The sequence below is a fragment of the Leptodactylus fuscus genome, chromosome 9, assembly GCF_031893055.1.
Source record: "Leptodactylus fuscus isolate aLepFus1 chromosome 9, aLepFus1.hap2, whole genome shotgun sequence".
NCBI classification, from domain to species: Eukaryota; Metazoa; Chordata; class Amphibia; order Anura; family Leptodactylidae; genus Leptodactylus; species Leptodactylus fuscus.
The window spans coordinates 88,894,547-88,921,124 of NC_134273.1; the positions used below are offsets into that span (position 1 = coordinate 88,894,547).

The 26,578-nt window shown below is 45.9% G+C and overlaps 2 protein-coding genes across 5 annotated transcripts in view; both read right to left on the minus strand.

Moving 5' to 3' along the window:
* The window catches only part of LRRN1 (leucine rich repeat neuronal 1), a 317,960-nt gene that overhangs the window by 181,523 nt on the left and 109,859 nt on the right, over positions 1 to 26,578 (minus strand). The gene's annotated exons all lie outside the window — the stretch shown is intronic.
* The window catches only part of LOC142217954 (contactin-4-like), a 170,050-nt gene that overhangs the window by 21,715 nt on the left and 121,757 nt on the right, over positions 1 to 26,578 (minus strand). For all 4 annotated transcript variants that reach the window (XM_075286295.1, XM_075286294.1, XM_075286297.1 and 1 more), the window contains exons 5-15: positions 26,008 to 26,103; positions 25,319 to 25,522; positions 24,658 to 24,760; positions 24,348 to 24,532; positions 23,863 to 23,999; positions 19,984 to 20,113; positions 19,650 to 19,800; positions 17,662 to 17,789; positions 17,171 to 17,346; positions 16,902 to 17,022; positions 16,075 to 16,233 (exon numbers count right to left, since the gene is read on the minus strand). In XM_075286295.1, the coding sequence (XP_075142396.1) occupies positions 16,075 to 16,233; positions 16,902 to 17,022; positions 17,171 to 17,346; positions 17,662 to 17,789; positions 19,650 to 19,800; positions 19,984 to 20,113; positions 23,863 to 23,999; positions 24,348 to 24,532; positions 24,658 to 24,760; positions 25,319 to 25,522; positions 26,008 to 26,103 (1,590 nt within the window). The remainder of the gene's footprint in view (positions 1 to 16,074; positions 16,234 to 16,901; positions 17,023 to 17,170; positions 17,347 to 17,661; positions 17,790 to 19,649; positions 19,801 to 19,983; positions 20,114 to 23,862; positions 24,000 to 24,347; positions 24,533 to 24,657; positions 24,761 to 25,318; positions 25,523 to 26,007; positions 26,104 to 26,578) is intronic.

The window sequence follows — 26,578 nt, forward strand, 5'->3', positions numbered from 1 at the left end:
TCTATTACTATCTGTTATCAGCCATGTCAGGAGAGGAGAGGCCGACTGTAGGACAGGGGAATACAATCTATTACTATCTGTTATCAGCCATGTCAGGAGAGGAGAGGCCGACTGTAGGACAGGGGAATACAATCTATTACTATCTGTTATCAGCCATGTCAGGAGAGGAGAGGCCGACTGTAGGACAGGAGAATACAATCTATTACTATCTGTTATCAGCCATGTCAGGGGGGGAGAGGCCGACTGTAGGACAGGAGAATACAATCTATTACTATCTGTTATCTGCCATGTCGAGGAGAGGCCGACTGTAGGACAGGAGAATACAATCTATTACTATCTGTTATCAGCCATGTCAGGGGGGGAGAGGCCGACTGTAGGACAGGAGAATACAATCTATTACTATCTGTTATCAGCCATGTCAGGAGGGGAGAGGCCGACTGTAGGACAGGGGAATACAATCTATTACTATCTGTTATCAGCCATGTCAGGAGAGGCCGACTGTAGGACAGGGGAATACAATCTATTACTATCTGTTATCAGCCATGTCAGGAGAGGAGAGGCCGACTGTAGGACAGGGGAATACAATCTATTACTATCTGTTATCAGCCATGTCAGGAGGGGAGAGGCCAACTGTAGGACAGGGGAATACAATCTATTACTATCTGTTATCAGCCATGTCAGGAGAGGAGAGGCCGACTGTAGGACAGGAGAATACAATCTATTACTATCTGTTATCAGCCATGTCAGGAGGGGAGAGGCCGACTGTAGGACAGGAGAATACAATCTATTACTATCTGTTATCAGCCATGTCAGGAGAGGCCGACTGTAGGACAGGGGAATACAATCTATTACTATCTGTTATCAGCCATGTCAGGAGAGGAGAGGCCGACTGTAGGACAGGGGAATACAATCTATTACTATCTGTTATCAGCCATGTCAGGAGAGGAGAGGCCGACTGTAGGACAGGGGAATACAATCTATTACTATCTGTTATCAGCCATGTCAGGAGAGGAGAGGCCGACTGTAGGACAGGGGAATACAATCTATTACTATCTGTTATCAGCCATGTCAGGAGAGGAGAGGCCGACTGTAGGACAGGAGAATACAATCTATTACTATCTGTTATCAGCCATGTCAGGAGAGGAGAGGCCGACTGTAGGACAGGGGAATACAATCTATTACTATCTGTTATCAGCCATGTAAGGAGGGGAGAGGCCGACTGTAGGACAGGGGAATACAATCTATTACTATCTGTTATCAGCCATGTCAGGAGAGGAGAGGCCGACTGTAGGACAGGGGAATACAATCTATTACTATCTGTTATCAGCCATGTCAGGAGAGACCGACTGTAGGACAGGAGAATACAATCTATTACTATCTGTTATCAGCCATGTCAGGAGAGGAGAGGCCAACTGTAGGACAGGAGAATACAATCTATTACTATCTGCTATCAGCCATGTCAGGAGATGCCAACTGTAGGACAGGGGAATACAATCTATTACTATCTGTTATCAGCCATGTCAGGAGAGGAGAGGCCGACTGTAGGACAGGGGAATACAATCTATTACTATCTGTTATCAGCCATGTCAGGAGAGGAGAGGCCGACTGTAGGACAGGAGAATACAATCTATTACTATCTGTTATCAGCCATGTCAGGAGAGGAGAGGCCGACTGTAGGACAGGAGAATACAATCTATTACTATCTGTTATCAGCCATGTCAGGAGAGGAGAGGCCGACTGTAGGACAGGGGAATACAATCTATTACTATCTGTTATCAGCCATGTAAGGAGGGGAGAGGCCGACTGTAGGACAGGGGAATACAATCTATTACTATCTGGTATCAGCCATGTCAGGAGGGGAGAGGCCGACTGTAGGACAGGGGAATACAATCTATTACTATCTGTTATCAGCCATGACAGGAGAGGAGAGGCCGACTGTAGGACAGGAGAATACAATCTATTACTATCTGTTATCAGCCATGTCAGGAGAGGCCGACTGTAGGACAGGGGAATACAATCTATTACTATCTGTTATCAGCCATGTCAGGAGGGGAGAGGCCGACTGTAGGACAGGGGAATACAATCTATTACTATCTGTTATCAGCCATGTCAGGAGAGGAGAGGCCGACTATAGGACAGGGGAATACAATCTATTACTATCTGTTATCAGCCATGTCAGGAGAGGCCGACTGTAGGACAGGGGAATACAATCTATTACTATCTGTTATCAGCCATGTCAGGAGAGGAGAGGCCGACTGTAGGACAGGGGAATACAATCTATTACTATCTGTTATCAGCCATGTCAGGAGAGGAGAGGCCGACTGTAGGACAGGGGAATACAATCTATTACTATCTGTTATCAGCCATGTCAGGAGGGGAGAGGCCGACTGTAGGACAGGGGAATACAATCTATTACTATCTGTTATCAGCCATGTCAGGAGAGGCCGACTGTAGGACAGGGGAATACAATCTATTACTATCTGTTATCAGCCATGTCAGGAGAGGCCGACTGTAGGACAGGGGAGTACAATCTATTACTATCTGTTATCAGCCACGTCAGGAGAGGAGAGGCCGACTGTAGGACAGGGGAATACAATCTATTACTATCTGTTATCAGCCATGTCAGGAGGGGAGAGGCCGACTGTAGGACAGGGGAATACAATCTATTACTATCTGTTATCAGCCATGTCAGGAGAGGAGAGGCCGACTGTAGGACAGGGGAATACAATCTATTACTATCTGTTATCAGCCATGTCAGGAGGGGAGAGGCCGACTGTAGGACAGGGGAATACAATCTATTACTATCTGTTATCAGCCATGTCAGGAGAGGAGAGGCCGACTGTAGGACAGGAGAATACAATCTATTACTATCTGTTATCAGCCATGTCAGGAGGGGAGAGGCCGACTGTAGGACAGGAGAATACAATCTATTACTATCTGTTATCAGCCATGTCAGGAGAGGCCGACTGTAGGACAGGGGAATACAATCTATTACTATCTGTTATCAGCCATGTCAGGAGAGGAGAGGCCGACTGTAGGACAGGGGAATACAATCTATTACTATCTGTTATCAGCCATGTCAGGAGAGGAGAGGCCGACTGTAGGACAGGAGAATACAATCTATTACTATCTGTTATCAGCCATGTCAGGAGAGGAGAGGCCGACTGTAGGACAGGGGAATACAATCTATTACTATCTGTTATCAGCCATGTCAGGAGAGGAGAGGCCGACTGTAGGACAGGAGAATACAATCTATTACTATCTGTTATCAGCCATGTCAGGAGAGGAGAGGCCGACTGTAGGACAGGGGAATACAATCTATTACTATCTGTTATCAGCCATGTAAGGAGGGGAGAGGCCGACTGTAGGACAGGGGAATACAATCTATTACTATCTGTTATCAGCCATGTCAGGAGAGGCCGACTGTAGGACAGGGGAATACAATCTATTACTATCTGTTATCAGCCATGTCAGGAGAGGAGAGGCCGACTGTAGGACAGGGGAATACAATCTATTACTATCTGTTATCAGCCATGTCAGGAGAGACCGACTGTAGGACAGGAGAATACAATCTATTACTATCTGTTATCAGCCATGTCAGGAGAGGAGAGGCCAACTGTAGGACAGGAGAATACAATCTATTACTATCTGCTATCAGCCATGTCAGGAGATGCCAACTGTAGGACAGGGGAATACAATCTATTACTATCTGTTATCAGCCATGTCAGGAGAGGAGAGGCCGACTGTAGGACAGGGGAATACAATCTATTACTATCTGTTATCAGCCATGTCAGGAGAGGAGAGGCCGACTGTAGGACAGGAGAATACAATCTATTACTATCTGTTATCAGCCATGTCAGGAGAGGAGAGGCCGACTGTAGGACAGGAGAATACAATCTATTACTATCTGTTATCAGCCATGTCAGGAGAGGAGAGGCCGACTGTAGGACAGGGGAATACAATCTATTACTATCTGTTATCAGCCATGTAAGGAGGGGAGAGGCCGACTGTAGGACAGGGGAATACAATCTATTACTATCTGGTATCAGCCATGTCAGGAGGGGAGAGGCCGACTGTAGGACAGGGGAATACAATCTATTACTATCTGTTATCAGCCATGACAGGAGAGGAGAGGCCGACTGTAGGACAGGAGAATACAATCTATTACTATCTGTTATCAGCCATGTCAGGAGAGGCCGACTGTAGGACAGGGGAATACAATCTATTACTATCTGTTATCAACCATGTCAGGAGGGGAGAGGCCGACTGTAGGACAGGGGAATACAATCTATTACTATCTGTTATCAGCCATGTCAGGAGAGGAGAGGCCGACTATAGGACAGGGGAATACAATCTATTACTATCTGTTATCAGCCATGTCAGGAGAGGCCGACTGTAGGACAGGGGAATACAATCTATTACTATCTGTTATCAGTCATGTCAGGAGAGGAGAGGCCGACTGTAGGACAGGGGAATACAATCTATTACTATCTGTTATCGGCCATGTCAGGAGAGGAGAGGCCGACTGTAGGACAGGGGAATACAATCTATTACTATCTGTTATCAGCCATGTCAGGAGAGGAGAGGCCGACTATAGGACAGGGGAATACAATCTATTACTATCTGTTATCAGCCATGTCAGGAGAGGCCGACTGTAGGACAGGAGAATACAATCTATTACTATCTGTTATCAGCCATGTCAGGAGAGGAGAGGCCGACTGTAGGACAGGAGAATACAATCTATTACTATCTGTTATCAGCCATGTCAGGAGAGGCCGACTGTAGGACAGGGGAATACAATCTATTACTATCTGTTATCAGCCATGTCAGGAGAGGCCGACTGTAGGACAGGGGAATACAATCTATTACTATCTGTTATCAGCCATGTCAGGAGAGGAGAGGCCGACTGTAGGACAGGGGAATACAATCTATTACTATCTGTTATCAGCCATGTCAGGAGAGACCGACTGTAGGACAGGAGAATACAAACTATTACTATCTGTTATCAGCCATGTCAGGAGAGGAGAGGCCAACTGTAGGACAGGAGAATACAATCTATTACTATCTGTTATCAGCCATGTCAGGAGATGCCAACTGTAGGACAGGGGAATACAATCTATTACTATCTGTTATCAGCCATGTCAGGAGGGGAGAGGCCGACTGTAGGACAGGGGAATACAATCTATTACTATCTGTTATCAGCCATGTCAGGAGGGGATAGGCCGACTGTAGGACAGGAGAATACAATCTATTACTACCTGTTATCAGCCATGTCAGGAGAGGAGAGGCCGATTGTAGGACAGGAGAATACAATCTATTACTATCTGTTATCAGCCATGTCAGGAGGGGAGAGGCCGACTGTAGGACAGGGGAATACAATCTATTACTATCTGTTATCAGCCATGTCAGGAGGGGAGAGGCCGACTGTAGGACAGGGGAATACAATCTATTACTATCTGTTATCAGCCATGTCAGGAGAGGCTGACTGTAGGACAGGGGAATACAATCTATTATTATCTGTTATCACCCATGTCAGGAGGGGAGAGGCCGACTGTAGGACAGGGGAATACAATCTATTACTATCTGTTATCAGCCATATCAGGAGAGGCCGACTGTAGGACAGGGGAATACAATCTATTACTATCTGTTATCAGCCATGTCAGGAGAGGAGAGGCCGACTGTAGGACAGGGGAATACATTCTATTACTATCTGTTATCAGCCATGTCAGGGGGGGAGAGGCCGACTGTAGGACAGGGGAATACAATCTATTACTATCTGTTATCAGCCATGTCAGGGGGGGAGAGGCCAACTGTAGGACAGGGGAATACAATCTATTACTATCTGTTATCAGCCATGTCAGGAGGGGAGAGGCCGACTGTAGGACAGGGGAATACAATCTATTACTATCTGTTATCTGCCATGTGAGGAGAGGCCAACTGTAGGACAGGGGAATACAATCTATTACTATCTGTTATCAGCCATGTCAGGAGAGGAGAGGCCGACTGTAGGACAGGGGAATACAATCTATTACTATCTGTTATCAGCCATGTCAGGAGAGACCGACTGTAGGACAGGGGAATACAATCTATTACTATCTGTTATCAGCCAATGTCTGGAGAGGAGAGGCCGACTGTAGGACAGGGGAATACAATCTATTACTATCTGTTATCAGCCATGTCAGGAGAGGAGAGGCCGACTGTAGGACAGGGGAATACAATCTATTACTATCTGTTATCAGCCATGTCAGGAGAGACCGACTGTAGGACAGGGGAATACAATCTATTACTATCTGTTATCAGCCAATGTCTGGAGAGGAGAGGCCGACTGTAGGACAGGGGAATACAATCTATTACTATCTGTTATCAGCCATGTCAGGAGAGACCGACTGTAGGACAGGGGAATACAATCTATTACTATCTGTTATCAGCCATGTCAGGAGAGACCGACTGTAGGACAGGAGAATACAATCTATTACTATCTGTTATCAGCCATGTCAGGAGAGGAGAGGCCGACTGTAGGACAGGGGAATACAATCTATTACTATCTGTTATCAGCCATGTCAGGAGAGGAGAGGCCGACTGTAGGACAGGGGAATACAATCTATTACTATCTGTTATCAGCCATGTCAGGAGAGGAGAGGCCGACTGTAGGACAGGAGAATACAATCTATTACTATCTGTTATCAGCCATGTCAGGGGGGGAGAGGCCGACTGTAGGACAGGAGAATACAATCTATTACTATCTGTTATCTGCCATGTGAGGAGAGGCCAACTGTAGGACAGGGGAATACAATCTATTACTATCTGTTATCAGCCATGTCAGGAGAGGAGAGGCCGACTGTAGGACAGGGGAATACAATCTATTACTATCTGTTATCAGCCATGTCAGGAGAGACTGACTGTAGGACAGGGGAATACAATCTATTACTATCTGTTATCAGCCAATGTCTGGAGAGGAGAGGCCGACTGTAGGACAGGGGAATACAATCTATTACTATCTGTTATCAGCCATGTCAGGAGAGGAGAGGCCGACTGTAGGACAGGGGAATACAATCTATTACTATCTGTTATCAGCCATGTCAGGAGAGACCGACTGTAGGACAGGGGAATACAATCTATTACTATCTGTTATCAGCCAATGTCTGGAGAGGAGAGGCCGACTGTAGGACAGGGGAATACAATCTATTACTATCTGTTATCAGCCATGTCAGGAGAGACCGACTGTAGGACAGGGGAATACAATCTATTACTATCTGTTATCAGCCATGTCAGGAGAGACCGACTGTAGGACAGGAGAATACAATCTATTACTATCTGTTATCAGCCATGTCAGGAGAGGAGAGGCCGACTGTAGGACAGGGGAATACAATCTATTACTATCTGTTATCAGCCATGTCAGGAGAGGAGAGGCCGACTGTAGGACAGGGGAATACAATCTATTACTATCTGTTATCAGCCATGTCAGGAGAGGAGAGGCCGACTGTAGGACAGGGGAATACAATCTATTACTATCTGTTATCAGCCATGTCAGGAGAGGAGAGGCCGACTGTAGGACAGGAGAATACAATCTATTACTATCTGTTATCAGCCATGTCAGGGGGGGAGAGGCCGACTGTAGGACAGGAGAATACAATCTATTACTATCTGTTATCTGCCATGTGAGGAGAGGCCAACTGTAGGACAGGAGAATACAATCTATTACTATCTGTTATCAGCCATGTCAGGGGGGGAGAGGCCGACTGTAGGACAGGAGAATACAATCTATTACTATCTGTTATCAGCCATGTCAGGAGGGGAGAGGCCGACTGTAGGACAGGGGAATACAATCTATTACTATCTGTTATCAGCCATGTCAGGAGAGGCCGACTGTAGGACAGGGGAATACAATCTATTACTATCTGTTATCAGCCATGTCAGGAGAGGAGAGGCCGACTGTAGGACAGGGGAATACAATCTATTACTATCTGTTATCAGCCATGTCAGGAGGGGAGAGGCCGACTGTAGGACAGGGGAATACAATCTATTACTATCTGTTATCAGCCATGTCAGGAGAGGAGAGGCCGACTGTAGGACAGGAGAATACAATCTATTACTATCTGTTATCAGCCATGTCAGGAGAGGAGAGGCCGACTGTAGGACAGGGGAATACAATCTATTACTATCTGTTATCAGCCATGTCAGGAGAGGAGAGGCCGACTGTAGGACAGGGGAATACAATCTATTACTATCTGTTATCAGCCATGTCAGGAGGGGAGAGGCCGACTGTAGGACAGGGGAATACAATCTATTACTATCTGGTATCAGCCATGTCAGGAGGGGAGAGGCCGACTGTAGGACAGGGGAATACAATCTATTACTATCTGTTATCAGCCATGTCAGGAGAGGAGAGGCCGACTGTAGGACAGGGGAATACAATCTATTACTATCTGTTATCAGCCATGTCAGGAGAGGCCGAATGTAGGACAGGGGAATACAATCTATTACTATCTGTTATCAGCCATGTCAGGAGAGGCCGACTGTAGGACAGGGGAATACAATCTATTACTATCTGTTATCAGCCATGTCAGGAGAGGAGAGGCCAACTGTAGGACAAGGGAATACAATCTATTACTATCTGTTATCAGCCATGTCAGGAGAGGCCGACTGTAGGACAGGGGAATACAATCTATTACTATCTGTTATCAGCCATGTCAGGAGAGGAGAGGCCGTCTGTAGGACAGGGGAATACAATCTATTACTATCTGTTATCAGCCATGTCAGGAGAGGAGAGGCCGACTGTAGGACAGGGGAATACAATCTATTACTATCTGTTATCAGCCATGTCAGGAGAGGAGAGGCCGACTGTAGGACAGGGGAATACAATCTATTACTATCTGTTATCAGCCATGTCAGGAGAGACCGACTGTAGGACAGGGGAATACAATCTATTACTATCTGTTATCAGCCAATGTCTGGAGAGGAGAGGCCGACTGTAGGACAGGGGAATACAATCTATTACTATCTGTTATCAGCCATGTCAGGAGAGACCGACTGTAGGACAGGGGAATACAATCTATTACTATCTGTTATCAGCCATGTCAGGAGAGACCGACTGTAGGACAGGAGAATACAATCTATTACTATCTGTTATCAGCCATGTCAGGAGAGGAGAGGCCGACTGTAGGACAGGGGAATACAATCTATTACTATCTGTTATCAGCCATGTCAGGAGAGGAGAGGCCGACTGTAGGACAGGGGAATACAATCTATTACTATCTGTTATCAGCCATGTCAGGAGAGGAGAGGCCGACTGTAGGACAGGGGAATACAATCTATTACTATCTGTTATCAGCCATGTCAGGAGAGGAGAGGCCGACTGTAGGACAGGAGAATACAATCTATTACTATCTGTTATCAGCCATGTCAGGGGGGGAGAGGCCGACTGTAGGACAGGAGAATACAATCTATTACTATCTGTTATCTGCCATGTGAGGAGAGGCCAACTGTAGGACAGGAGAATACAATCTATTACTATCTGTTATCAGCCATGTCAGGGGGGGAGAGGCCGACTGTAGGACAGGAGAATACAATCTATTACTATCTGTTATCAGCCATGTCAGGAGGGGAGAGGCCGACTGTAGGACAGGGGAATACAATCTATTACTATCTGTTATCAGCCATGTCAGGAGAGGCCGACTGTAGGACAGGGGAATACAATCTATTACTATCTGTTATCAGCCATGTCAGGAGAGGAGAGGCCGACTGTAGGACAGGGGAATACAATCTATTACTATCTGTTATCAGCCATGTCAGGAGGGGAGAGGCCGACTGTAGGACAGGGGAATACAATCTATTACTATCTGTTATCAGCCATGTCAGGAGAGGAGAGGCCGACTGTAGGACAGGAGAATACAATCTATTACTATCTGTTATCAGCCATGTCAGGAGAGGAGAGGCCGACTGTAGGACAGGGGAATACAATCTATTACTATCTGTTATCAGCCATGTCAGGAGAGGAGAGGCCGACTGTAGGACAGGGGAATACAATCTATTACTATCTGTTATCAGCCATGTCAGGAGGGGAGAGGCCGACTGTAGGACAGGGGAATACAATCTATTACTATCTGGTATCAGCCATGTCAGGAGGGGAGAGGCCGACTGTAGGACAGGGGAATACAATCTATTACTATCTGTTATCAGCCATGTCAGGAGAGGAGAGGCCGACTGTAGGACAGGGGAATACAATCTATTACTATCTGTTATCAGCCATGTCAGGAGAGGCCGAATGTAGGACAGGGGAATACAATCTATTACTATCTGTTATCAGCCATGTCAGGAGAGGCCGACTGTAGGACAGGGGAATACAATCTATTACTATCTGTTATCAGCCATGTCAGGAGAGGAGAGGCCAACTGTAGGACAAGGGAATACAATCTATTACTATCTGTTATCAGCCATGTCAGGAGAGGCCGACTGTAGGACAGGGGAATACAATCTATTACTATCTGTTATCAGCCATGTCAGGAGAGGAGAGGCCGTCTGTAGGACAGGGGAATACAATCTATTACTATCTGTTATCAGCCATGTCAGGAGAGGAGAGGCCGACTGTAGGACAGGGGAATACAATCTATTACAATCTGTTATCAGCCATGTCAGGAGGGGAGAGGCCGACTGTAGGACAGGGGAATACAATCTATTACTATCTGTTATCAGCCATGTCAGGAGGGGAGAGGCCGACTGTAGGACAGGGGAATACAATCTATTACTATCTGTTATCAGCCATGTCAGGAGGGGAGAGGCCGACTGTAGGACAGAGGAATACAATTTATTACTATCTGTTATCAGCCATGTCAGGAGAGGAGAGGCCGACTGTAGGACAGGGGAATACAATCTATTACTATCTGTTATCAGCCATGTCAGGAGGGGAGAGGCCGACTGTAGGACAGGGGAATACAATCTATTACTATCTGTTATCAGCCATGTCAGGAGAGACCGACTGTAGGACAGGGGAATACAATCTATTACTATCTGTTATCAGCCAATGTCTGGAGAGGAGAGGCCGACTGTAGGACAGGGGAATACAATCTATTACTATCTGTTATCAGCCATGTCAGGAGAGACCGACTGTAGGACAGGGGAATACAATCTATTACTATCTGTTATCAGCCATGTCAGGAGAGACCGACTGTAGGACAGGAGAATACAATCTATTACTATCTGTTATCAGCCATGTCAGGAGAGGAGAGGCCGACTGTAGGACAGGGGAATACAATCTATTACTATCTGTTATCAGCCATGTCAGGAGAGGAGAGGCCGACTGTAGGACAGGGGAATACAATCTATTACTATCTGTTATCAGCCATGTCAGGAGAGGAGAGGCCGACTGTAGGACAGGGGAATACAATCTATTACTATCTGTTATCAGCCATGTCAGGAGAGGAGAGGCCGACTGTAGGACAGGAGAATACAATCTATTACTATCTGTTATCAGCCATGTCAGGGGGGGAGAGGCCGACTGTAGGACAGGAGAATACAATCTATTACTATCTGTTATCTGCCATGTGAGGAGAGGCCAACTGTAGGACAGGAGAATACAATCTATTACTATCTGTTATCAGCCATGTCAGGGGGGGAGAGGCCGACTGTAGGACAGGAGAATACAATCTATTACTATCTGTTATCAGCCATGTCAGGAGGGGAGAGGCCGACTGTAGGACAGGGGAATACAATCTATTACTATCTGTTATCAGCCATGTCAGGAGAGGCCGACTGTAGGACAGGGGAATACAATCTATTACTATCTGTTATCAGCCATGTCAGGAGAGGAGAGGCCGACTGTAGGACAGGGGAATACAATCTATTACTATCTGTTATCAGCCATGTCAGGAGGGGAGAGGCCGACTGTAGGACAGGGGAATACAATCTATTACTATCTGTTATCAGCCATGTCAGGAGAGGAGAGGCCGACTGTAGGACAGGAGAATACAATCTATTACTATCTGTTATCAGCCATGTCAGGAGAGGAGAGGCCGACTGTAGGACAGGGGAATACAATCTATTACTATCTGTTATCAGCCATGTCAGGAGAGGAGAGGCCGACTGTAGGACAGGGGAATACAATCTATTACTATCTGTTATCAGCCATGTCAGGAGGGGAGAGGCCGACTGTAGGACAGGGGAATACAATCTATTACTATCTGGTATCAGCCATGTCAGGAGGGGAGAGGCCGACTGTAGGACAGGGGAATACAATCTATTACTATCTGTTATCAGCCATGTCAGGAGAGGAGAGGCCGACTGTAGGACAGGGGAATACAATCTATTACTATCTGTTATCAGCCATGTCAGGAGAGGCCGAATGTAGGACAGGGGAATACAATCTATTACTATCTGTTATCAGCCATGTCAGGAGAGGCCGACTGTAGGACAGGGGAATACAATCTATTACTATCTGTTATCAGCCATGTCAGGAGAGGAGAGGCCGACTGTAGGACAGAGGAATACAATTTATTACTATCTGTTATCAGCCATGTCAGGAGAGGAGAGGCCGACTGTAGGACAGGGGAATACAATCTATTACTATCTGTTATCAGCCATGTCAGGAGGGGAGAGGCCGACTGTAGGACAGGGGAATACAATCTATTACTATCTGTTATCAGCCATGTCAGGAGAGGAGAGGCCGACTGTAGGACAGGAGAATACAATCTATTACTATCTGTAATCAATCATGTCAGGAGGGGAGAGGCCGACTGTAGGACAGGAGAATACAATCTATTACTATCTGTTATCAGCCATGTCAGGAGAGGCCGACTGTAGGACAGGGGAATACAATCTATTACTATCTGTTATCAGCCATGTCAGGAGAGGAGAGGCCGACTGTAGGACAGGGGAATACAATCTATTACTATCTGTTATCAGCCATGTCAGGAGAGGAGAGGCCGACTGTAGGACAGGGGAATACAATCTATTACTATCTGTTATCAGCCATGTCAGGAGAGGAGAGGCCGACTGTAGGACAGGGGAATACAATCTATTACTATCTGTTATCAGCCATGTCAGGAGAGGAGAGGCCGACTGTAGGACAGGAGAATACAATCTATTACTATCTGTTATCAGCCATGTCAGGAGAGGAGAGGCCGACTGTAGGACAGGAGAATACAATCTATTACTATCTGTTATCAGCCATGTCAGGAGAGGAGAGGCCGACTGTAGGACAGGGGAATACAATCTATTACTATCTGTTATCAGCCATGTAAGGAGGGGAGAGGCCGACTGTAGGACAGGGGAATACAATCTATTACTATCTGTTATCAGCCATGTCAGGAGAGGAGAGGCCGACTGTAGGACAGGGGAATACAATCTATTACTATCTGTTATCAGCCATGTCAGGAGAGGAGAGGCCGACTGTAGGACAGGAGAATACAATCTATTACTATCTGTTATCAGTCATGTCAGGAGAGGAGAGGCCGACTGTAGGACAGGGGAATACAATCTATTACTATCTGTTATCAGCCATGTCAGGAGAGGCCGACTGTAGGACAGGAGAATACAATCTATTACTATCTGTTATCAGCCATGTCAGGAGGGGAGAGGCCGACTGTAGGACAGGGGAATACAATCTATTACTATCTGTTATCAGTCATGTCAGGAGAGGAGAGGCCGACTGTAGGACAGGGGAATACAATCTATTACTATCTGTTATCAGCCATGTCAGGAGAGGCCGACTGTAGGACAGGAGAATACAATCTATTACTATCTGTTATCAGCCATGTCAGGAGGGGAGAGGCCGACTGTAGGACAGGGGAATACAATCTATTACTATCTGTTATCAGTCATGTCAGGAGAGGAGAGGCCGACTGTGGGACAAGGGAATACAATCTATTACTATCTGTTATCAGCCATGTCAGGAGAGGAGAGGCCGACTGTAGGACAGGGGTATACAATCTATTACTATCTGTTATCAGCCATGTCAGGAGAGGAGAGGCCGACTGTAGGACAGGGGAATACAATCTATTACTATCTGGTATCAGCCATGTCAGGAGGGGAGAGGCCGACTGTAGGACAGGGGAATACAATCTATTACTATCTGTTATCAGCCATGACAGGAGAGGAGAGGCCGACTGTAGGACAGGAGAATACAATCTATTACTATCTGTTATCAGCCATGTCAGGAGAGGCCGACTGTAGGACAGGGGAATACAATCTATTACTATCTGTTATCAGCCATGTCAGGAGGGGAGAGGCCGACTGTAGGACAGGGGAATACAATCTATTACTATCTGTTATCAGCCATGTCAGGAGAGGAGAGGCCGACTGTAGGACCGGGGAATACAATCTATTACTATCTGTTATCAGCCATGTCAGGAGAGGAGAGGCCGACTATAGGACAGGGGAATACAATCTATTACTATCTGTTATCAGCCATGTCAGGAGAGGCCGACTGTAGGACAGGAGAATACAATCTATTACTATCTGTTATCAGCCATGTCAGGAGAGGAGAGGCCGACTGTAGGACAGGAGAATACAATCTATTACTATCTGTTATCAGCCATGTCAGGAGAGGCCGACTGTAGGACAGGGGAATACAATCTATTACTATCTGTTATCAGCCATGTCAGGAGAGGCCGACTGTAGGACAGGGGAATACAATCTATTACTATCTGTTATCAGCCATGTCAGGAGAGGAGAGGCCGACTGTAGGACAGGGGAATACAATCTATTACTATCTGTTATCAGCCATGTCAGGAGAGGAGAGGCCGACTGTAGGACAGGGGAATACAATCTATTACTATCTGTTATCAGCCATGTCAGGAGAGGAGAGGCCGACTGTAGGACAGGAGAATACAATCTATTACTATCTGTTATCAGCCATGTCAGGAGAGGAGAGGCCGACTGTAGGACAGGGGAATACAATCTATTACTATCTGTTATCAGCCATGTCAGCAGAGGAGAGGCCGACTGTAGGACAGGGGAATACAATCTATTACTATCTGTTATCAGCCATGTCAGGAGGGGAGAGGCCGACTGTAGGACAGGGGAATACAATCTATTACTATCTGGTATCAGCCATGTCAGGAGGGGAGAGGCCGACTGTAGGACAGGGGAATACAATCTATTACTATCTGTTATCAGCCATGTCAGGAGAGGAGAGGCCGACTGTAGGACAGGGGAATACAATCTATTACTATCTGTTATCAGCCATGTCAGGAGAGGAGAGGCCGACTGTAGGACAGGGGAATACAATCTATTACTATCTGTTATCAGCCATGTCAGGAGAGGAGAGGCCGACTATAGGACAGGGGAATACAATCTATTACTATCTGTTATCAGCCATGTCAGGAGAGGCCGACTGTAGGACAAGGGAATACAATCTATTACTATCTGTTATCAGCCATGTCAGGAGAGGCCGACTGTAGGACAGGGGAATACAATCTATTACTATCTGTTATCAGCCATGTCAGGAGAGGAGAGGCCGACTGTAGGACAGGGGAATACAATCTATTACTATCTGTTATCAGCCATGTCAGGAGAGGAGAGGCCGACTGTAGGACAGGGGAATACAATCTATTACTATCTGTTATCAGCCATGTCAGGAGAGGAGAGGCCGACTGTAGGACAGGAGAATACAATCTATTACTATCTGTTATCAGCCATGTCAGGAGGGGAGAGGCCGACTGTAGGACAGGAGAATACAATCTATTACTATCTGTTATCAGCCATGTCAGGAGGGGAGAGGCCGACTGTAGGACAGGAGAATACAATCTATTACTATCTGTTATCAGCCATGTCAGGAGGGGAGAGGCCGACTGTAGGACAGGAGTATACAATCTATTACTATCTGTTATCTGCCATGTCAGAAGAGGCCGACTGTAGGACAGGAGAATACAATCTATTACTATCTGTTATCAGCCATATCAGGAGGGGAGAGGCCGACTGTAGGACAGGGGAATACAATCTATTACTATCTGTTATCAGCCATGTCAGGAGAGGCCGACTGTAGGACAGGGGAATACAATCTATTACTATCTGTTATCAGCCATGTCAGGAGAGGCCGACTGTAGGACAGGGGAATACAATCTATTATCTGGCCTTTACCTGTGCTGACCGCTTGCCAGCCGACTGAGAATGGTGTCCGGGCCTGTACCACATACATGGTGATGGGGCTGTGATTGTCCACTCCGGGCATCCAGGACAGCTGAGCGGTGGTGTCTGTGATTTCCTCCACTGTCAGAGCATCTGGGGGTCCGGGGGGTCCTGTAGAGGATACAGATCAGATCATTATGTCTCACCCCGCATCCTGATGGATAATTTAGGATCGTCTGTTCCTCATTGATATGACCTGGATATTATTTTTTAGATTTTTTGATTTGCTCCCAATTCCCGATTTTCTTGCTCTATCTTGGCGGTGATCTGAGATCTGCACATATCAGCAGGTTTCTGGGGGGGGGGGGGGTCACTTCTAGAACTTCGGCTTTCCAAATATCATTTTCTAACAGCAAATTGCTTAATAAACCCTTCAGTATCTGCTCTGGATTGTGCTCGGCCTGACACTGCGGCATTTACAGGAACATCTTAACCCTTTATGACTTTATCTTCTGATTCTTAAGATGTAGTAACTATGTATCAATTTAATTAACAACCAATTATTTAATAAATTACAGTAACCTTATCAATATTGTAATGACAACACTGGGGTAGGAGGAGACCATAGGCAGGACAACACTGGGGTAGATGGAGGAGGAGACCATAGGTAGGACAACACTGGGGTAGGGAGGAGGAGACCATAGGTAGGACAACACTGGGGTAGATGGAGGAGACCATAGGCATGAAACACTGGGGGAGGAGGAGGAGGCCACCAAAAAAGTCCAATAAATTAAACCCAGTTACGGTGACTGTGAATAGAGAGTTTGTTCTGCTGGTACCTCTGACGATGAGGTCGGCCCCTGCGGACAGCTTATCTACGCTCGTGTGCACCAGGCAGATGTATTTCCCAGCATGCTTCAGCTGGATGCTTCTTATCATTAAGTCGCCGGCGGAGTCTTGCTGCAGAAAGATACAAAGTAACATCATACACAAATATATACAAAAACTTCTCTGAGGTCAACACTGATATAAGAAGAGGAACAGCTCGGCCCCGCGGCAGGCGCACTGGGCGGGGCCCGGACTCCTATGTGGGTGGAGCCATACTTACTCCTCCAACACGTTCAAAGTGTTCTCCATCTTTCTGGAAGTCGATTAGTTGTCCATTAAAGACCCAGGAGAAGGAGATGTCCAGAGAATGGTCGTGGGAGACCTGACAGGGCAGGACGATGCTCTCCCCGACCGTCACGTCCATGCTGGAAGGAGGCACCAAAACCTGCGTGGGATCTGAGGAGCGATAGAGACAACCGTCAGGGCTGTGGAGCGACTACAAAGAGCGTCCCCTGCCCTGGAGGACCCAGCGTGTCCAGGCACTGCCATAGAGGTCACTGCAGACTGTGTAATACTTCTGTGCACCTGTGGTGGCGCTGCAGTAAATGGCTGCTGGATTCTCCCCGAGATTCCAGATGAGCCCGGATGCAGCAGAACACACAGGGGTCACTTTACTACGAGAGGATACTTATACTAAAAATGGACAACCCCTTTAAGAAAAAACATCTCTAGAAGAAATAATAACCACACCAAAGATGAAATCTCACGTACCCTTCACCACCAGAGTCCCGGTGCTGCTGGCAGTCCCAAAGTGATTGGTGGCCGTACAAGTATAACTCCCAGCATCCGCTTTGGTCAGGTTTGAAATCTTCAGGCTCCCGTCATCCAAAATGACAATTCTGCAAGAGAAGACAAAAGGTTTGTGAGCCTTAAGATCCACAGCGAGACGTCTGGAGATCTGGATAAGAGTCAGCTCGGCTATTGTGATACAGAGCACCAAACCTCCTGCATAGACCCAGATATAACACAAACTCTGCTTCCTGCAGTCACCACTAGGGGGAGCTCCCTGAGGACAGATTTAGCATTGAGGTCAATGAGTGACGTATAGAGCTGTAATTGCCCCCTGGTGGTGGCTGCAGGTGACAGGATTTTATCATGTAAGTCTATGGCTATGCAGGGGCTTTGGAACTTTGTATCAGAAAATCTTAGCTTGGACCTTATAGAGATACATTGTATTAATCGGGAGAGAATGAAGGACCTGAAGACGATTCACACCAATGCCATGTGTTCATGCTCAGGAGAGCGCTGTGCGTTAAGTATCAGCCGGCGCCCGTACGTTTTTATCATCCCCGCGGTCTATGAAGATCCTCTTGCTCGCTCAGAGTTATGGACGCCGGTGGATTCATTTCAGAAAATGCGTTTTTAAACTAAAATTCTCCAATAGCCCAGATGTCAGACACGAGCCGACCTTCATCCAAATCCCAGCAGCGACCGCGCCGGCTCTATCGTGTGGCACAGCTGCCGACCGCGGGCTGATGAGCGCCATTAACTCTGCAGCTACACGCGGTATTACATCCTGGATCAGTCGCACATAAGACGTCCTGCTAAGTCTCGGAGGACTCCGGACACTCCTTACGAGACGGGAACTCGCCACTTTCTCTCCGATGGACGATATATTTTCGTCTCGCGGCGTTCACTGGTCCTAGCAGCAAATACTGCGACGCTTAATCATATTGTGAAGCGGATCCGAGCGGCACCTTGTGGCCATGAATATTATTCTAGATATTTTGTAAATCCGATAAGACAAAGCGATTTCCAAGTCACAAAATTCTGTCCAACAAAAGAAATGGAAATGGATTGTGCAAACACAAGTGGTCTGTAAAGATCCTCCTCAGTGACAGCAGGGGGCGCCACCGCCATATGTTCTGTACACTGGGATTCATTGCGTTCCGATCCCACAGGCGGAGGCCACAACTCTCACACAGAGAACGTTCTGACCTCCGATGGTCTTGGCTCATGGACTTGACATCTATTGGACTGGATCGCTGCTTGAGCCTGATCCAGGGCAGCTGAGGACAGGAATATTCGGAAGGGCTGAAGCTCCAGAGATGCGGATCCAGTTCAGACTTTGCAGACTTGTTGCAGCAGATGGTCACATTACAGAAGCAGATGGCACAGAAAAAAAAGTTACAAGTGAACATCGAGTTTCTCGAAAATTGAGACAAACTTGGGCAATGACTTCTTAGCAGGAAACCAGAGACGAGGCCTCCGTGTGATGCTGCCTGTGGAGATCTGTCATGTGCGACAAGGTCCAAGCGGCAAACCAAAGACAAGACAACCATGGGAGAGGAGAAACGTCATGAGATAGTCAGTGCTCAGTGGAGAAGGTCAATGGAGATCTCCAGGACACCAGGGCTTCATGGCAGGAAGTTATGGAAGTCACCAAAGATATGTCTGAGCCAAGTCAATTCTCAGGTAGTATCTCAATGTAAAGTGAGGCTGGAGACAAGATGTCCAAGAGTCCCGGGAGCCAGAGATCTTCTGAAGGTCCATTCCATAATCATTCACGGTTTTGGTGACAATCACCGTCCATATTTACAGCAACCGCATGACGAAATCTGCCAACTTTATGTTCCTTCTATTCCGACAGTCACGAGGCAGCCGAACCCCTATGAAGAATGTCTGAGGCGCTCGGTGTCCCAAACCTCAAGAGCTCCTCCTGAATGTATCGCCCACCACCCCATCCACCACCTGCTCACCTGGGGCTCGGACGCACCAAGTCCCTTCCTTTCTTCCAGTTGATGGTGGGTTTCGGGGAAGCTCTAGGTTTACACTCGATCAGGACGAAGCCCCCGACCTTCCCTAAGGTCACTCGTCTAACAAAGGCGGAAGAAAAGTCCGGGCCGACGGCTGCGAGGAAGAAGAAGAAGGTGCAAATGTCATAAATATACAGAGGAACAAGGCTGTGGAGGCAAAGATACCACATGGGGCAGAATCAGGGACACAGACACCACATGGGGCAGAATCAGGGACATAGACACCACATGGGGCAGATATCACAGATGGCCAGAAATAACATAAGGGTATCCTCACCGATGACCCGCAGCTCCGCGCTGGAGTATATAGTTCCATGTTTATTTTCCGCCAAGCACTGATACATTCCTGAGTCTGAGCTGTTCACGGAGGCGATAGTGAGGCTGCCATGCTCAATCTGGAGGCGACCCTGAGGAGGAGAGAAGCCAAATAATCCACTGCCCAGGAACAAATGTGTATCTAATCCTATCCTGTGATACTGTATAATGAGCTGTGTATCTAATCCTATCCTGTGTGATACTGTATACTGAGCTGTGTATCTAATCCTATCCTGTGTGATACTGTATACTGAGCCGTGTATCTAATCCTATCCTGTGTGATACTGTATACTGAGCCGTGTATCTAATCCTATCCTGTGTGATACTGTATACTGAGCCGTGTATCTAATCCTATCCTGTGTGATACTGTATACTGAGCCGTGTATCTAATCCTATCCTGTGTGATACTGTATGCTGAGCTGTGTATCTAATCCTATCCTGTGTGATACTGTATACTGAGCTGTGTATCTAATCCTATCCTGTGATACTGTATAATGAGCTGTGTATCTAATCCTATCCTGTGTGATACTGTATACTGAGCTGTGTATCTAATCCTATCCTGTGTGATACTGTATACTGAGCTGTGTATCTAATCCTATCCTGTGTGATACTGTATACTGAGCCGTGTATCTAATCCTATCCTGTGTGATACTGTATGCTGAGCTGTGTATCTAATCCTATCCTGTGTGATACTGTATACTGAGCTGTGTATCTAATCCTATCCTGTGTGATACTGTATACTGAGCTGTGTATCTAATCCTATCCTGTGTGATACTGTATACTGAGCTGTGTATCTAATCCTATCCTGTGTGATACTGTATACTGAGCTGTATCTAATCCTATCCTTTGTGATACTGTATACTGAGCTGTGTATCTAATCCTATCCTGTGTGATACTGTATACTGAGCTGTGTATCTAATCCTATCCTGTGTGATACTGTATACTGAGCTGTGTATCTAATCCTATCCCGTGTGCTACTGTATACTGAGCTGTGTATCTAATCCTATCCTGTGTGATACTGTATACTGAGCTGTATCTAATCCTATCCTGTGTGATACTGTATACTGAGCTGTGTATCTAATCCTATCCTGTGTGATACTGTATACTGAGCTGTGTATCTAATCCTATCCTGTGTGATACTGTATACTGAGCTGTATCTAATCCTATCCTGTGTGATACTGTATACTGAGCTGTGTATCTAATCCTATCCTGTGTGATACTGTATACTGAGCTGTATCTAATCCTATCCTGTGTGATACTGTATACTGAGCTGTGTATCTAATCCTATCCTGTGTGATACTGTATACTGAGCTGTGTATCTAATCCTATCCTGTGTGATACTGTATACTGAGCCGTGTATCTAATCCTATCCTGTGTGATACTGTATACTGAGCTGTATCTAATCCTATCCTGTGTGATACTGTATACTGAGCTGTGTATCTAATCCTATCCTGTGTGATACTGTATACTGAGCTGTGTATCTAATCCTATCCTGTGTGATACTGTATACTGAGCTGTGTATCTAATCCTATCCTGTGTGATACTGTATACTGAGCCGTGTATCTAATCCTATCCTGTGTGATACTGTATACTGAGATGTGTATCTAATCCTATCCTGTGTGATACTGTATACTGAGCTGTGTATCTAATCCTATCCTGTGTGATACTGTATACTGAGCTGTGTATCTAATCCTATCCTGTGTGATACTGTATACTGAGCTGTATCTAATCCTATCCTGTGTGATACTGTATACTGAGCTGTGTATCTAATCCTCTCCTGTGTGATACTGTATACTGAGCTGTGTATCTAATCCTATCCTGTGTGATACTGTATGCTGAGCTGTGTATCTAATCATATCCTGTGTGATACTGTATACTGAGCTGTGTATCTAATCCTATCCTGTGTGATACTGTATACTGAGCTGTGTGTCTAATCCTATCCTGTGTGATACTGTATACTGAGCTGTGTATCTAATCCTATCCTGTGTGATACTGTATACTGAGCCGTGTATCTAATCCTATCCTGTGTGATACTGTATACTGAGCCGTGTATCTAATCCTATCCTGTGTGATACTGTATACTGAGCCGTGTATCTAATCCTATCCTGTGTGATACTGTATACTGAGCTGTGTATCTAATCCTATCCTGTGTGATACTGTATACTGAGCTGTGTATCTAATCCTATCCTGTGTGATACTGTATACTGAGCTGTATCTAATCCTATCCTGTGTGATACTGTATACTGAGATGTGTATCTAATCCTATCCTGTGTGATACTGTATACTGAGCTGTGTATCTAATCCTATCCTGTGTGATACTGTATACTGAGCTGTGTATCTAATCCTATCCTGTGTGATACTGTATACTGAGCTGTGTATCTAATCCTATCCTGTGTGATACTGTATACTGAGCTGTGTATCTAATCCTATCCTGTGTGATACTGTATACTGAGCTGTGTATCTAATCCTATCCTGTGTGATACTGTGTACTGAGCTGTGTATCTAATCCTATCCTGTGTGATACTGTATACTGAGCCGTGTATCTAATCCTATCCTGTGTGATACTGTATACTGAGCTGTGTATCTAATCCTCTCCTGTGTGATACTGTATACTGAGCTGTGTATCTAATCCTATCCTGTGTGATACTGTATACTGAGCTGTGTATCTAATCCTATCCTGTGTGATACTGTATACTGAGCTGTATCTAATCCTATCCTGTGTGATACTGTATACTGAGCTGTGTATCTAATCCAATCCTGTGTGATACTGTATACTGAGCTGTGTATCTAATCCTATCCTGTGTGATACTGTATACTGAGCTGTGTATCTAATCCTATCCTGTGTGATACTGTATGCTGAGCTGTGTATCTAATCCTATCCTGTGTGATACTGTATACTGAGCTGTATCTAATCCTATCCTGTGTGATACTGTATACTGAGCTGTGTATCTAATCCTATCCTGTGTGATACTGTATACTGAGCTGTGTATCTAATCCTATCCTGTGTGATACTGTATACTGAGCGGTGTATCTAATCCTATCCTGCTGTGTGATACTGTATACTGAGCTGTGTATCTAATCCTATCCTGTGTGATACTGTATACTGAGCTGTGTATCTAATCCTATCCTGTGTGATACTGTATACTGAGCTGTGTATCTAATCCTATCCTGTGTGATACTGTATACTGAGCTGTGTATCTAATCCTATCCTGTGTGATACTGTATACTGAGCCGTGTATCTAATCCTATCCTGTGTGATACTGTATACTGAGCTGTGTATCTAATCCTATCCTGCTGTGTGATACTGTATACTGAGCTGTATCTAATCCTATCCTGTGTGATACTGTATACTGAGCTGTGTATCTAATCCTATCCTGTGTGATACTGTATACTGAGCTGTGTATCTAATCCTATCCTGTGTGATACTGTATACTGAGCCGTGTATCTAATCCTATCCTGTGTGATACTGTATACTGAGCTGTGTATCTAATCCTATCCTGTGTGTTACTGTATACTGAGCTGTGTATCTAATCCTATCCTGTGTGATACTGTATACTGAGCTGTGTATCTAATCCTATCCTGTGTGATACTGTATACTGAGCTGTGTATCTAATCCTATCCTGTGTGATACTGTATACTGAGCTGTGTATCTAATCCTATCCTGTGTGATACTGTATACTGAGCTGTGTATCTAATCCTATCCTGTGTGATACTGTATACTGAGCTGTGTATCTAATCCTGTGTGATACTGTATACTGAGCTGTGTATCTCAGCCTGTGATGTGTTATATTGTGTGCTGAGCGGTGTATCTGAGCCTGTGACGTGTGATACGGTTGCGTACCTTGCTCTGCAGGCGGAGCCCATTCTTCAGCCAGGTATACGTGGGTTTCGGCCGCCCGCTGGCTTTACATTCTAGTAATATATTCTCCTCGATGGCGATGTGGGCGTCGTTGATTTTTTGCACCCAGGCGGGCGGAGCTACAACAAGATTGGTTTTATTTTATTTTATTTATTTATTTTGCAAATTCAGAATTTATTTCAGTTTTGACCTCTAATGTATTTCCCAGAATCCCTCTTTGCAGCAGGGACTGTCTGATATGGCCGTCATTTCTAGATCAGTCATCCTCTAGTATTGAGGCATCATATCTGCACCTGAGAGAGCTGGGTGACGAGCAGTATGGCTGCCATTACATCATCTGTGATACATTCCTTCCTCCTTACAACTCTTTGGTCAGCCATATTGGCAGCCACCCAGCTTTTCCAGGCACATCAGGTCTCTACATTGTGTTCACAGCCCCAGATTCTGCTAATATGCCCTAATCATACCAAAGTACGTGAGCTGCCCTCGCACCATGTTCTTCCCCCGCGTATTCTCCGCCACACATTCGTACGGCCCGGCGTCTTCCTGCTGGAAGTTGGGAATCTCCAGGACCCCGCTGGATCGATGGCGTCGCACTTTACGGGATATGGCTTTACCGTCCGCCCTCCTCCAGGTGATTGTGGGGACTGGGCTATGGGAGAAAAAGGTACAAAGATGAAGATACTGATGGAGATGTGAGTGACAACCAATATGGCCGCCACAATAAGGTCGTCTAGTAAGGTGGTCGCACAAAATCTTATGATCAGCGAGACTCACTTCCCCAGCGCAAAACATTCCAGCTTGACCGTGGAGCCCTTCGCGGCAGACACAGATTCGGGAAAATGAACCTCAATCTTGGGCTCGTATTCTCCCATAACTCCTGTAGACATAAGAGGATGGTGAGGAGGAGAAGAAGGAAGAGGAGAAGAAGGAAGAAGAAGAGGAGAAGGAGGAAGAAGAGGAGAAGAAGGAAGAAGAGGAGAAGGAAGAAGAGGAGAAGGAGAAGGAAGAGAAGAAGAAGGAAGAAGAGGAGAAGGAAGAGGAAGAAGAGGAGAAGGAAGAAGAGGAGAAGGAAGAAGAGGAGAAGGAAGAAGAGGAGAAGGAAGAAGAGGAGAAGGAAGAAGAGGAGAAGGAAGAAGAGGAGAAGGACATGGAATAGGAGATGGAAGAAGAGAAGGAAGAAGAGGAGGAAGAAGAGGAGAAGGAAGAAGAGGAGAAGGAGAAGGAAGAGGAGAAGGAGAAGGAAGAGGAGAAAAAGGAAGAAGAGAAGAAGGAGAAGGAAGAGGAGAAGGAAGAGGAGAAGGAAGAGGAGAAGGAGATGAAGAGGAGAAGGAAGAAGAGAAGGAAGAAGGAGAAGAAAAAGAAGGAGGAGCAGCTACGTATACGAGACATCCATGAATAAACAGACAAGCCATGCTGACCACTGCTTGCCACGTACCGTCTGTCCGCAGTGTGAGTGGCGTGCTGGGCCCCAGCTCTCGTGTGCTGGTCACGGTGTTTGTCACCACACAGGTGTAATTTCCGGCATCAGGAGGTTCCACTTTGGCAATGTAAAGATTCCCGGTGACTTGAGATACGAACCTGCGGTTGTCTTGCTGCACAAATGGCGGGTACTCATTAAACATCCAGGCGTAGACCAGCTCTGTGGGTACAAGAGGAGGCCGAAAACCAAACAGTGAAGCCGCCATATATCATGTCACCACCAGGGGCACATTACAGCCACCGTATATAATATGATAGACATGATAGATACAATGTAGCTATAGGTGACTTCTAAATCTTTATGATCCGTTTATGTCGTCTATAATTGTATCCAGTCTGGACAATCCTGTGACCTGCACGGCCTGGACTCCAAACTGATACATTGTGACGAACTCCCAGCATAGAGGACTGTCTAGATCTGATACAATTGTAACAAACCCTCAGCTGTGAGAAATATTTTGCCAGTGCAGATTATTGGTAAATGTAAAGAAGAATTTTCTCAATCATTTAAAGGGATAGTCGGTCATGTGACCAGATATCAGGACCCAGTATAATGGTGTAATGGTATAATGGTGTGCAATACATGTGAAAAACAGCAGAGGGCGCTCTAGAATAAGTAAAAATACAGCACCAAAATAGAATCACCTCCAGAATGAGCAGGTGGCCCGCACAGCAGCACCATCCCCTGTCCTTCCCGAACATACACCGTACTGCGGGGCCGGGTCTGGAATGAATCAAGATCTGCAGAAAGAGTCAAAGAATCATCGATCATATAGGGAAGAAGAGAAATAAAACCGCAAAATGGTCAAATACAGCGAGCAAGCAAATCCTAGAAAATACTGAAAAACAACCCAGAGGATAGAAGAGAAAACTGCCATATAGTGCACAGGTAATATAGAGAGAAGACGGCACCACTACTATATATTAGATAGTGATAGCGGTAACCACACCATAATATGGTAGAATCCTCACATATGGTAGTAACAGATCAGGGACAGACTATATAGAGAGCAACACCAGAGCGGTTATATACTCATACACAGGGGCATAACTATAGGGGTAGAGGGAGAAATCACACCGGAGCCAGAAACCTTAGGGGATTCATAAAGTGCCATTGCCTAATATCAATAGACCAATACTATAAACTATACATTATAGCGGTCATAAAATAACAGGAACCACTTATTGAACTACAAGGGGAGCAGTATTATAGTAG